Below are 12,684 nucleotides of genomic sequence, written 5' to 3' on the forward strand. Positions count from 1 at the left end.
TTTTTTCCTCTGATTTTTACTTGTTCCATATTTTTTTCCTGTTCAGGTCAATTATTCTTTACAAATATGTGTTTAGATATAAAATTTAGTAATTTGTATGTTTGGTTCTCCTTAGTTTTTTTCTTTCTTTTTTGTGTCCAGTTAGTTAATCAAAACGTGGATCACTCCATACAAATACGTGTTTAGATATAGACTTTATTAATATGCATGTTAGCCCATCATTTTTTTTTGTGTCCAGTCAATCAAAAGGTTGATTACTCCATGTAAATATGTGTTTAGAAATAGACCTTGGTAATATGTATGTTTGGTTCTCCTTTTTTTTGTGTCCAGATGATTAAAAGGTTGATTGCTTAATGTAAATATGCTTTTAGATATAGACTTTGGTCATATGTATGTTTGGTTTTCATTTGTTTTCTTTGTGACCAGTTAATCAAAAGGTGGATTACTCCTTGTAAATACGTCTTTAGATATAAACTTTGGTAATATGTATGTTTGCCCCTCATTTTTTTGTGTCCAGTTAATCAAAAGGTTGATTACTCCATTTAAATAGGTGTTTAAAAATAGACTTTTATAATTTGTATGGCTGTCTCTCATTTGTTTTCTTTGTGTCCAGTCAATCAAAAGGTTAATTACTCCATGTAAATATGTGTTTAGATATAGACTTTGGTAATGTGTATGTTTGGTTAATATACCAGTTAATCAAAACACAGATTTAAAGATTTTTTTGGGGGTCACAGTACCTAAAAAATGACCAAAATATCGAAAAAAAATTTATTGCTTATAATAAAACTTCAAACTATTTCAAATGCACTGAAAAAAATCATCTCTCTATCTACATTTTTAAAAAAGATATGAATGATTTTAGATTGTCCTACTACAGAAACGTGCTCAGCAGACAGACTATAAAGTGCTTTTTCTCATAGATGATACTTTTGTGTTTTAATCTTTATTAAATCCCTGAGGAACTTTTTCCATTTAATATAAGGCTTTGAAGTATACTTTTTTATCTTAGGTATAATACGCTTATGTAAATTTTTAATGGAATAAGCATTTTATGAAGTATTACAATTTTCACCGCATGTTATATATACCAAGCAAGAATTTTTAACCTTTTCTTTCTACTTTTTTACAAAATAATCTGTAAAAAATATTCTAATTGATACATCAGCAAATGAATACACAAAATTGTTAAGATGAATATTGTAAGCTCTAAGAATTTTTTTTTTAGAAAATATGCTAAACTAAAAAAGCCTTAGGGATTTAAAAATTATGAATTTTTGCAATTTTTTTTAAAATTTAAGAAAAATTAAACTGTTTAATTATTTTTTTGAGATAAATTATTAATTATTAGTTAAATGAGCGTGTAAAGCATCCACTAAAGGAATGATTATGCCTTTATTTAAAAAAAATGTTGCAAAGGTGCTGTGACCCCTTAATACAAATATAATTTGAAAGTGTAAAACAATGTTGAGAATTTATTGAACTAATTAATCTAACTAAGTAATATTTTTGGTTTTAAAACATTCAACAACTCTTATTGTAGCTAAATATTAAATAAGAATTTCTAAAAAAATTAAAGAAAGAAATAGTAAATTGGTGGACGAGGTTACAATAGCAATATTATTGTGAGTAATATTATTGTGATAAAATTTTACTTCATTAGAATTAGAAACTAGATATATGGAACCAATTTCAGCTAATAAAGTAAAACATTTTGATCTTTTGATTGAAATTTTCTTAAATTTGACAAAACATCGTCCAGAAACAAAAAAATATCTTTAAATCTGTGTCTGTGAGGAGGGAGGGGGATGGAGATAAAGTCCCCTAGTATTTACGAAAAACAAGCTAGTAATGTCATTAAAAACACAAAATGTAGTCCAATTTTAGCAAAATGTAAGACTGAGAAAAAAATGTTTCAAGTAAAGTTCTTCTATTGCTTGGTTATTTTTTTATTCAAATTTGCAAACATTTATAGACAAATTGCACATAACTTACATAAAATGGGAAATATTTAAAACATTGTGAATTAAAATACGAGGAAGGCTGGCAGAGATTTAAAGATATACAAAACTAAATTTGAAGCAAATACAACGTATAGCTGAGAATAACAAAGCAATTAAACACAAAAACATGACAACGAATTTACTATCTTGCATAAAGAGTTAACAGGAAAAATTTTTAATAAGCTTGCTTGCAAAGTAAAATTGAAATGATGTGAGAAAAAAATAGGAAGTAGCTAAAATATTCCACAAATACATACAAAAGAATAAAATATTGAAAAATACTAGAAAACCTAAAAATATGGTAAAAAATAGAAAAATATCTTGGGCATGCATAGAAGAGCAGAAAGACTGAAGAAGTTTAAGACAAGTAAAACATATAAATACTGCATGCAAAAAAAGAAACATTTTATTGAATAACATGCTAAAAGGTGAGAAAACCAAATATCACCAAAAATATACATCGCAAGAAATAAAATTGCGCGAAGAATAGTATTAAATATAGGAGATATTAAGAAATAAATAAGTGAGAAATAAGAAAAGATAAAAGCATTCTAAGAATTCAAAGGGGGAAAAAAGAACATTCAAAGAATAAATACATGCAAAATAACATAATAAATAAACATAACAAAAATATATAAAAAAAACAAGGGTGATTTTAAGCAATTTAATTCCCTGGAATTAGAAATGAATGCAATAGAAGCAGATTTTGAAAAGAAAATTCAATACCCAAATAAGTAGAACATGCAAATTGTTAAAGCATATAAAGCAATGCAACGCGAAATTCAAAAAGAAGGAGAAAGTAGGAAGCTCTAAAAATGATTCTAGAATTGAAGAAAAATCACAAACATATGATAATGCAAGACAGTAAAAACTTAAATTTCAGAAGAGGCACAATTTATTATGTTGTAGTGGAACAAAATAGTTACAAACATAAATATAAATTATTTCAATAAAACACTAATTTAGTTAATATCCATATCTAGCATATCCCAAACCACCTAAAATTCCTAAACCGAGTCCTCCATAAGCTCCACCATAACCAAGACCTCCATAAGCTCCACCATAACCAAGACCTCCATAAGCTCCACCGTAACCAAGACCTCCATAAGCTCCTCCATATCCACCGCCATATCCTAAACCTCCATATCCATATCCAGCAGCTGCTGCAGGTACACCCAAGTATCCTTCACCACCGGTGTAAGGAGCATCGGAGACGAGGAGTACTGCGGCTGGGTTTTGGTTTGCGGTTCCGGGTTCGTTAGTCTTGACTTGGGCTCTGAATCCGGCTTTGTCGGCTACGTAGTTCACTTGTCTTTTAACACCTCGAGCATCGGTAAATCCGTAGCTGCCAGTCACGTGCCCTCCTGTTCCCGATTCTTCCCTATGTTGTTCACCATGCTTGTCTTTAATGCTGTATCCAAATTTGTAAGGCTTGGGTGCGTGGTGCTCTTCCACTGGGAAATGACCATGAGCATACTGAAATAAACAAAAGCTTGTTTTATATGGAATGTTTCAATTATTTAATTTTAAAATAAAGATTTTATTTTATTTTATAACCGTCGTTAAACAGCCGACCCAATTTCATGGGTTTACGACTACTTACGTTCAACTTCGTAGCCTTGTAATTTTGAACCAATCCAGAAGACAAGGAAACTCCTGGATCAGTACCCCCAGAGGTATTGATTTGTTGTGGGAACATGGAGGACTTTGAGACTCGACAGATTTAACGTGCACCACTCACCATTTACTACACGGGGAGTCTTCGGCCAAAGAGGATCGAACCCACGACCTCTTAGATATGGGCATAGCGCCCTACCGACCAGGCTATCCCGGCCTCTAAAATAAAGATTTAATTTTTTTTATTTTTTTTTATTGTTATTTTAATAACATTTTTCGAGTAATAGTACCAATAAAACTCATTTTATAGTATTCCATGTCTGCAGAAAGCTAATATTTTCTTAGTTTATGAAATCCTGTTCCCGATTACAGTATATTATTGTATACACTATATTATTGTATACAATTTATTAGTTAAAGTCTTATTAATCATAACTTTATTAGCTATAGTTTATCTTAGTTGCCTGGTTTAAAAAGCTATAGTTAAAAAACAAATAATATTTTATTAATATCACTTATAGGTTTGAGTGCCCAGTGTTCAATCCAACAAATTTATAAATTATTTAATAGAAAATCAGCTTCACTAGTTATATAATGTCTAAATAATAAATATCAATCCTACAATACAGATTTAATAATCTCATCTTTAAAATGAAACAATACACAAATAAATTTAATTCCTCGGAGGTTAAATTTATAACTTTAATTTAGTGAAATAGCCGGTTAAATTACTAAAATGTGTGAAAATGTACAGATCATTTGATTATTCGATCTTCAATTAAGGAGTGAATACGGAATTGTTAATTAATTTATTTTTTTCAAATGTCATTATGTTGTTTTTAAAGGTCACTATTTTTAACTTCAAATAAACCTCAAATCTATATTAACACCTTAAATCAACTTCAAATAAACCTCAAAAATACCTTAAATTTCTGCAAGGGCAAACTCTTTGCTCTTTGAATTTTAATTGGTTCTGGGTTTTTTCAGTCAACGAATTTTTTGATTAATATCGCACATTCTCTCTCGAACTCAGATTTCTTGCTTTTTACACCAAAGAGTGCGCATCCTGCCTTTCTCTCTCAAAGGTCCGTATCAAGGGAAATAATTCATTTTCTTACAGCCTTTTTCTTTGTCTTTATTATTAATACAAACCATCAAGTCGTTATAAGTTTCAGCAATTTAAATGCATTCTTTCTACCTTTTTATACATTTGAATATTTCTTTGCCATTCAAAATCCTTTCCGTTTAAATATTTCTCTTGTATTTATTTTCTTAGCACCTTTAAATTTACTCTTTATCTCTTACATTTTTTACGTTTCAAGTTTAAATGCGAAAACTTTATAAAAATTTTTTTGAATGATTTTTGGATTCTTTAAATGCTTCCCAACTTCTAATTCGATTTCCTGATTTATGAGTGTTTTAGCCTGTAAAATTTTTTTTTTAATTTTTGTCTTTGTGTGATATAAAATAATTAAAATCAAGAACTAAAGAAACAGGGTTGAATCTAACATGTTTTTTCTTATTATTTTGATGTATTTCCTTTTCTTCTGTGTCTCCTGTATGCGGTGGGTACATCTTCTGTTTTATGGGCTTACTTATGCTTTTTGATTGGAAACATCACTCCACTGTGTTAAATGCTACGCTCGTATTTGGATACAGAAGGTCATTATTATTAACTTTAATGTGTAATTTTATTTATTTTTTTTGTTCACCTTATGTTCTAACTTCAGTGTTACCAATCTGCCCTATTTGTTCAAACCTCACTTTGTGTGACCATTGAATCTGTTGTGCTATTGCTATCACACATTGTTTCGTACGACCTCTTTTAGTAAACGATCACGTTCTCCTTAGATTAATTACTTTTGATCCTATTTTCAGAATAATTTTTTTTAACTTTGAAATCAATGATGGTTATTCTCCATTCAAGGACTGAATATTTTAATATCCAAATATAAATATAATTTCATTAAATTTTAATATATAATATGAATATTATGTGTCATTATTCACTATAAATCCAGAAACCATCATTAATCAATCATACAACTATTATCAATCAATCATACAATCAGTCTATCCATTATTATCTTATAAATAAAAATGTTTAAACTGAAACAATGCAATAGCAACATATGCAACAATAAAACAGCATCATTGTTTTTATATTTGTTTGCAACAATCATTAGATTATTTATATTCTTCTATTTTATATCTATAGTACTTACCGTCATAGAGATGACACTGAAGACAAGAACGAAAATGCACTAAAAAAATAAACAATTTCATCAAATTATTCTACAGATTAAATATGTAGTCTGCCAATAAACTAAATGGATTTATTTTATTTTTAAAATTTAATTCTTTGTTAGAGAAAATGGCTGAAAAAATACCATTTTGATCAATAAAATTTGAAATATCATGAAATATAAAATTTTGTAACACCTAAAATAATTTAAGTTTTCTTTTTTTTTGATTCCGGTCATATTTATTATATAATATTATTTTATTATTATTTTTCATTTTTAGGAGCTATATTTATTATTATATATATATTTACATTATATTTACTATTATGTAATATTTCTTTATATATTATTATGATTTATTATATTATTATTATTTAATTTTAGTAGAATTTATTATGTGAGCATTTATGGTAGTATTAGGTATTTTATTAATGATATTATTCATAATGCAATTATTTATGTGAGTATTCAATCAATAAAATGCTTATATCTGATAGTTTACATAGTGCAGGGTTTTGGAAAAAAATGAGTAAGTAGGTAATTTAGTTATTTCAGATTGCTTGAGTGCACAATTAATTAATTATTAAGTAATTTTTTGGTAGTTCAGGTTCATAAAGTGTTACGGAGCACTGAAACTCAAATTAAGTTTATGTAGAATAAAATAATATTAGCATAAATGATTATTCAAAATAAACTACGAAATATTTTTATTAATTTCGGAATAAATGATGTTTAATACCTAAAGGTTTTAATTAAAGTAAAAATGAAATAGTTGTGTTGTCTTACAAATAAAAGTTGAAATATGCCCTAATATCATTTACTTTATAGGTAATAAAGATTACTATTAAGACATATTTATAAATGTTTGGTAAATAGTTTCACTTCTTTTAATACTATTAACATTTCACAATAACTAATATTATTATTTAATGTTATTATTCAACATTAGTTGTTATAAAAAATATATACTTCACATATGTAGATATTAATATTCCTTGCTAATATCATATGAGTATTAGTATATCAAACCAATTTATATAAATTTCGTTCAGTTTAACATAGTTTTAAGGGGGAAAACACATTTCTGTTAATTATTATATTAAACAATATAAAGGTGAGCACATGTGATTTTTTGAGCGTTGAATTGTGATTTCAGAGAACTTGATTTTACTCAGAGTTACTTTTAAAACAATTACGAAATAAGAAAAGAACATGAATGAAAAGGCTTAGAAGTATTGATAATACATCAAGTATAATTCATAAACTATATAGAATGGACAAATAATTTTTCGAATTATTTATATGAAATTAGCAAAGGATTTGTCAAAAGATTAATTTGTTAGTCTTTCTAAATGAATGGAATCTCTATAAATTCATATTCATAAAGGAAAATTAATATATTTATAAAGGAATATAGTACGGAGTTGACTGAATAGATTAATAAACTTATCTTTATATAAATTAATTTATTAATAATTATATTGATAAATTTTTCAATTTATAAACAAACATAAAAAATTATCTTGTTGATAGTCTATTTTTTTTGTCTTATTATCCATTCGTTATCGGTCTCACCTTTTCTTTAGCTTGTAACAGCATATGTTTGTTGTTAAAATTTTGATATTTTTTTCTTTAACATTACTTTTAAACCAATACAGCTAAAATTATGCTACTCATATCTTTATAAAAATAATAACATTTTAAAATAATTTCGAAATAAAAAATGTTTTAATTTCACAGAAATAAGAAAATAATTACAGTTAATGCGAAAAATACAACAATTTCGCAACAACAAAAACAGTTATATAACTCCTTAAAAGTTACAGAATTTTTAAGATAATAGTAGTATAAGTGCTTATTTTTTATTCAGAACAATTATGTAAAATTGGTTGTATGTACAATTTATGATAAATATAAATTTTTAACTTTTGGGTAATTCTTTAACTTGAAATTAAAAAATAATTAATTATAGTTTAAAATAAACAATATCTAAACACATCACAAATAGACTGTAACAGCCATCTGATTGAAAAATAAGCATGATTCTGGGTGTATTGAATAGATTGTTTTAATTTTTTTACGCGTTACTTTCATACACTCCAGTCCGGAAATATCACGAGAACGAGATACCCTGTCATTTTGATTGAAGAGAAAAGAAAGAGCTTTTTTTTAAATATTAAGGACATGAATGAACATTCTGAAGTTTCAAAACAATTTAATGGTTATGACAATTTAATGGAATAATCATTTTAATTTTTAGTAGTAAATGAATAATTCTCTTACCTTGGAGATCATGTTTTACGAAGTTGAATGGTTATTGCTTATGCTGCATTAAAAACATTTTCTTTTATAGCAACCACAAAAGAAATGCATTTCAAATATTTAGAGTAATTTTTACAGGTGATTGATTCTAAGTTTCCGAAGTGAATTTAGTCAAACAAAAATGCTTGAATCTATCATTATTTCTATCACTTGATAGAGAAAGTGTCAAGGTCAGGAAAGATAGTCATTGACAAGCATAAATATGCAGATAAAAATTCTGATAACCTGAAAGACTGAAATAAGTAAAATGGTATTGAATTCATTTTTGTTGAATAGCTTTGATTTCATAAATACATCATTGCAAAAATAAATGGAATCAAAATTATTTACTTGCTATCGTTTTTCACAGATAAAAATAAACAGCAGTTTTTCTACAGATTTGAAGTAGTTTTGAAGTTATTCTGCAGTCAAATGTAGATTTTCTGTAGTACAATACTAACTGTAAAAACACTTATTTAGTAGCAAATGTGCAGTATGCTCTCAATAGTTTGTTTTCCAATGACTTTTCACCTTTTGTCTAGAAAGTTACTGTAGTTTATATATGTTATAATTTAAAAAGTAATGAAACTCTAAACCCATATTTATACTGCAGCAAATTCGAAGTAATTATACAGACATTGCTTTAGCAATATACTTTTTGATGTACCTGTAGAAAAATGGTTGTTTTTTATTGTTGTAAATTTGAGAGTGAGAGAGTTTCCCTGCTGATTTTGATGTCTTCAATCTTGCTTTCCTCGTTAAAAAATCTATATTAATACAACTTTTTATAACGTTTTCGTTAGTTTTTAATGATTATATACTAATTTAGGATTATTAGTTTCATATAATTCGGTAAAGATTCTAAATATATATATAGTAAGGGAGAAGATAACGAACACTAAACTTTATCTTTTTATTTAGATAATATAAAACAATATACCTTTTTTATTGATTAAAAATAAATCATCTTAAATAAAACAAATGTCAGATCTACTTTTACCCCTCATTGCAGACTGCATTTTTAATACGTAGAAAAATTGGCCATCAGATAATATTCGCATTTGCCCTGCTCCTCCCCATATTTAAATTTGGGAGCGTTTTTGGGTGGCGAGAGCCGCCCTTAGCTTTTAGATTTGCTGATGTCGCGATTGTTTTTATATGTTTTTGTGTTATTGTGATTTCAGAAACTCTTTCTCTTTCGTTGTAACTTGCCAATGGAGACAAAATAAAAAAATAATAATAGTTTTGTTAGAAAAAATATAGCTCATAATATTTTCAATTTAACATAAATGACTATAAGATTTATTGAACGTTTAAAAAAAATGACGATAGCTATGGCAACAAACGCAACTCTACATAGTCTACATTTCTCGTAAAAAATTGTTAAATAATAATTAATTTAATTGTTTTCTTCTCGTATTCAACTAAAACAATCAAATAACCATAAAAAGACGGTATTCAAGCTGTTAACTGTGAGAAAAATAGCATATTAACTTTTTACCAAGTATGATTAAACAAGCAAGAATTTTATTCGCGGAAACTAGGTCCACGTTATGAAACCATTTATTTCCTTGCAGAGGGGATGTAACAGAGTAGCTGGATAGAGTAATCTGTCAATATCATGGTCGATTGAATGAGAGTTAGAATCCTAACGAAACATCATACGTTAATTTCTTCAACGTATGAAGAGTTTCTTGTGATGTCCATGATTATTAAAATAGTGATACAAAAAAGCAGCATTTTTTATAACAAAAAGCTTAGTAGCTCCCATCAATGACGATATTGCACCTTTAAATAATCTAATGGCTCTGAGTATTTACTGTAAAATTTGTTAGGTCACTGCTTTGTTTTGCCTTCAGTTTAATCTCATCATAATCAATCCGCATTAGTTGCAGGATTTTTATTTCAAATTAGCCCGTGAAATAAATGAAATAATGCAAAGAATTATTTGTCCCCTACAATTTTTACAGGGTAAATAATTTTTTTTTGTTCTGAAAATGCCACTTACCTGGTTCTTCCGCTACATTTTTCTATTAATATAGCTAAAATAATGTAAAATTTTTATTTAATATAATTTGTTGCCTTTTTCAGTAGCTTTGCGTTACAGAAGTGAGCGAAAATCGTTTTTTTGGTAGCTCTTCCCATTACAATAAATATAAAATTCATTTAGCAGCTCTTGGATTGATACTATTGATGCCAACTGATGATAATCAATGAAATATCAATTAAAGATTAACTAATTAAAGATCACCAAGTTCCCTGTTTTTACGCTGAAACAAAAACGCGTGATAGAAACTCTCGCATGTAACTTTAAATATAAAAATGCTTATTCTTATTTGTCCAAACTGCATTTCAATTTCGAGACTTTTAAATTCACTAAATCATTATTTCATTTTCTGGCATCAATTTTATGCACTAATGTTTCATTTTCTAACTGCCAATTACTATCCCTTAAATAAAAATATCATAAAATTTGTAAAAATAATCTAAATTTTTAGTAGTAAAAGGTTAGGCAGCAAAAGAGATGATACATTAAACTTAAAATTTTATGTTGGTGTACTCACATTTAAGATCTACATCAGTCAAGCTTAAAATCCTGAGTCAAAGAAAAAAAAATTTAACAACAGGAAATCTTTCTTTAAGGCTTAAAAATATGAACAAAACTGATTGGCAATCGAAACTCCCTTTTATCAATAAAACGAGTTTCATGAATCAATTGACTGATGTTATCTTTTTAACATAAATACTTATTGACACAGTTAGGCCATAATTTAATTCTTGAACAGTCATTAAACTAAATCAATTTTTAAAAAAAAATATTTTTTGCTATAAAAGGTATTATTTATCGTTTTAGATCTGTGTATTCTTTTAATTTAAAATAATTTGTAACAGTTAAAGTTCGCTTTTTTTAATGTAAATTGGCTATACCGAACATTTTCGTTAAGAAAAAAAAAGATACCAAACGAACGTGAAGAGAAGACGAACTCACACGATCGTGTACGCACACGGACAAGAGCATTAAATTTATTCTCACTTGAGAAATACAATTTTATACTTTCATGTTATATTGATTTTGGAGTAGAAGATTTTAAATATCGAATACTAGAAATTAAACACATTTATAAAAGCAGATCAGCTGGCGTGGGAGGCAGTCAGTTTACAAGTAAAGATATATTTTTTTATCATTTTTTTTGTATTTTATAACAATAAGTGATTGGTCATGATGTGATAATGTCGATAAGAATACACTTTTATCAATTTGTTTTCTTCCCCGTTTCATTGATCGACTAAAAAAAGTCAACAAACTAATGTTAAACCAGTGAAAAGTATTACCTTGAAGCAATTTATTTATGTTGAATTGCTTCCAAATGAGAAATAACATTAGCAGGTGGCTAAAAAATGGAATACTGTTGGTTATGTAGCGTTTTACTTTTGTGTGTTAACTTTAATTTCTCTGTTTCCGTTCAAGGTAAAAATATTTTTGATTTTTCTGATGAACTGAACAAAAAAGTTCAGCACACAATCACGAACGACTCCGAAAACATTCAGCACGACTACGATTGGTGTAAGTACTATAAGAATTGCTCTTTTCTTAAAAATTCTAAAATTGTTTTTGTTTAATTTTAGTAACCTTTAAATAGATTCTTCAAATTAATCACTTTCATTTGGGAGAGAATCCTTAATATTATAATTTATAATTTTTTTTTTGTAAAGTAATTGTATAATTACTAATAATACTTATATAATAAACTAATTACTAATTATGACTTGGCTCGAAAGTACTACAAAAAACTCGAAAAGAAAGCATTAGATATATTTTTATTGTACGTGCATTTCTACTACAAAATATTATCGTGTTCTCAGTTAAGTTAACGTAAACAAAAGTTTTTGAACAAATATTTGTAATGTTTACATATGTAATATAATTTAAGTATAAAAGTTAGTAAAAATTTAGGTACCGTTGCATAAATCTCGCATCTGTTTTTATCAGTAAAAACTGAAATAAAAAATGCACATCGATATTAGAAAAATATTTATCTTTGTGGAACAAATCATTGGAGTTTTTCTTTCCTTCGATCATCTAAATCGGGTAACCTTATAAAATAATACTATCATAACAAAGTACTGTTGATCATTTCAAAGGGAGTTATTAATCTTGTTGCAAGAAAAATAATTGATTCGTGTTGATCACGATCTAGAAATGAAATACGAACCAAACAACGGAACTATTTGTTTTCTTTATGCTTTGCCCTTTCCGACAGAGAATATATACTACTAGGAGGCTCCGCCCCCTGCTCGCTAACACTCGCCAACCCCCGAGAAATGCTACGCAATCCTATGTGGTTCACGCCGTGAACCATGGCTCGCTGCGCTCGCTCGCCAATGAACACAATGTTCTAGCACAAAGACATAGTATATTATCATCAAAGACATAGTATTTTATCATCAAAGACATAGTATTTTATCATCAAAGACATAGTATTGTAATGTTCTTATTGACTTTTAAAAAAGTATAT

At 27.5% G+C, this 12,684-nt stretch overlaps 2 protein-coding genes across 2 annotated transcripts in view; one reads left to right on the forward strand and one right to left on the reverse strand.

Moving 5' to 3' along the window:
• Nucleotides 1–1,925: 1,925 nt before the first annotated feature.
• On the reverse strand, nt 1,926–8,337 carry LOC107455924 (cuticle protein 14; the record flags this gene model as incomplete). The annotated part of the gene is given in 3 exon segments (XM_016073687.3): nt 1,926–3,479; nt 5,846–5,884; nt 8,150–8,337. Coding segments are annotated over 3 exon segments (561 nt in total). The 3' UTR covers nt 1,926–2,969.
• A 3,115-nt stretch (nt 8,338–11,452) lies between these two features.
• LOC107455376 (adhesive plaque matrix protein 2-like) overlaps nt 11,453–12,684 on the forward strand; it is a gene marked incomplete in the record, with an annotated part of 21,163 nt that continues 19,931 nt past the window's right edge. The window contains 1 exon segment of the mRNA XM_071177332.1: nt 11,453–11,732. Within this exon segment, the coding sequence (XP_071033433.1) occupies nt 11,567–11,732 (166 nt within the window).

The sequence above is a fragment of the Parasteatoda tepidariorum genome, chromosome 2 (assembly GCF_043381705.1).
Source record: "Parasteatoda tepidariorum isolate YZ-2023 chromosome 2, CAS_Ptep_4.0, whole genome shotgun sequence".
Classification (NCBI taxonomy): domain Eukaryota; kingdom Metazoa; phylum Arthropoda; class Arachnida; order Araneae; family Theridiidae; genus Parasteatoda; species Parasteatoda tepidariorum.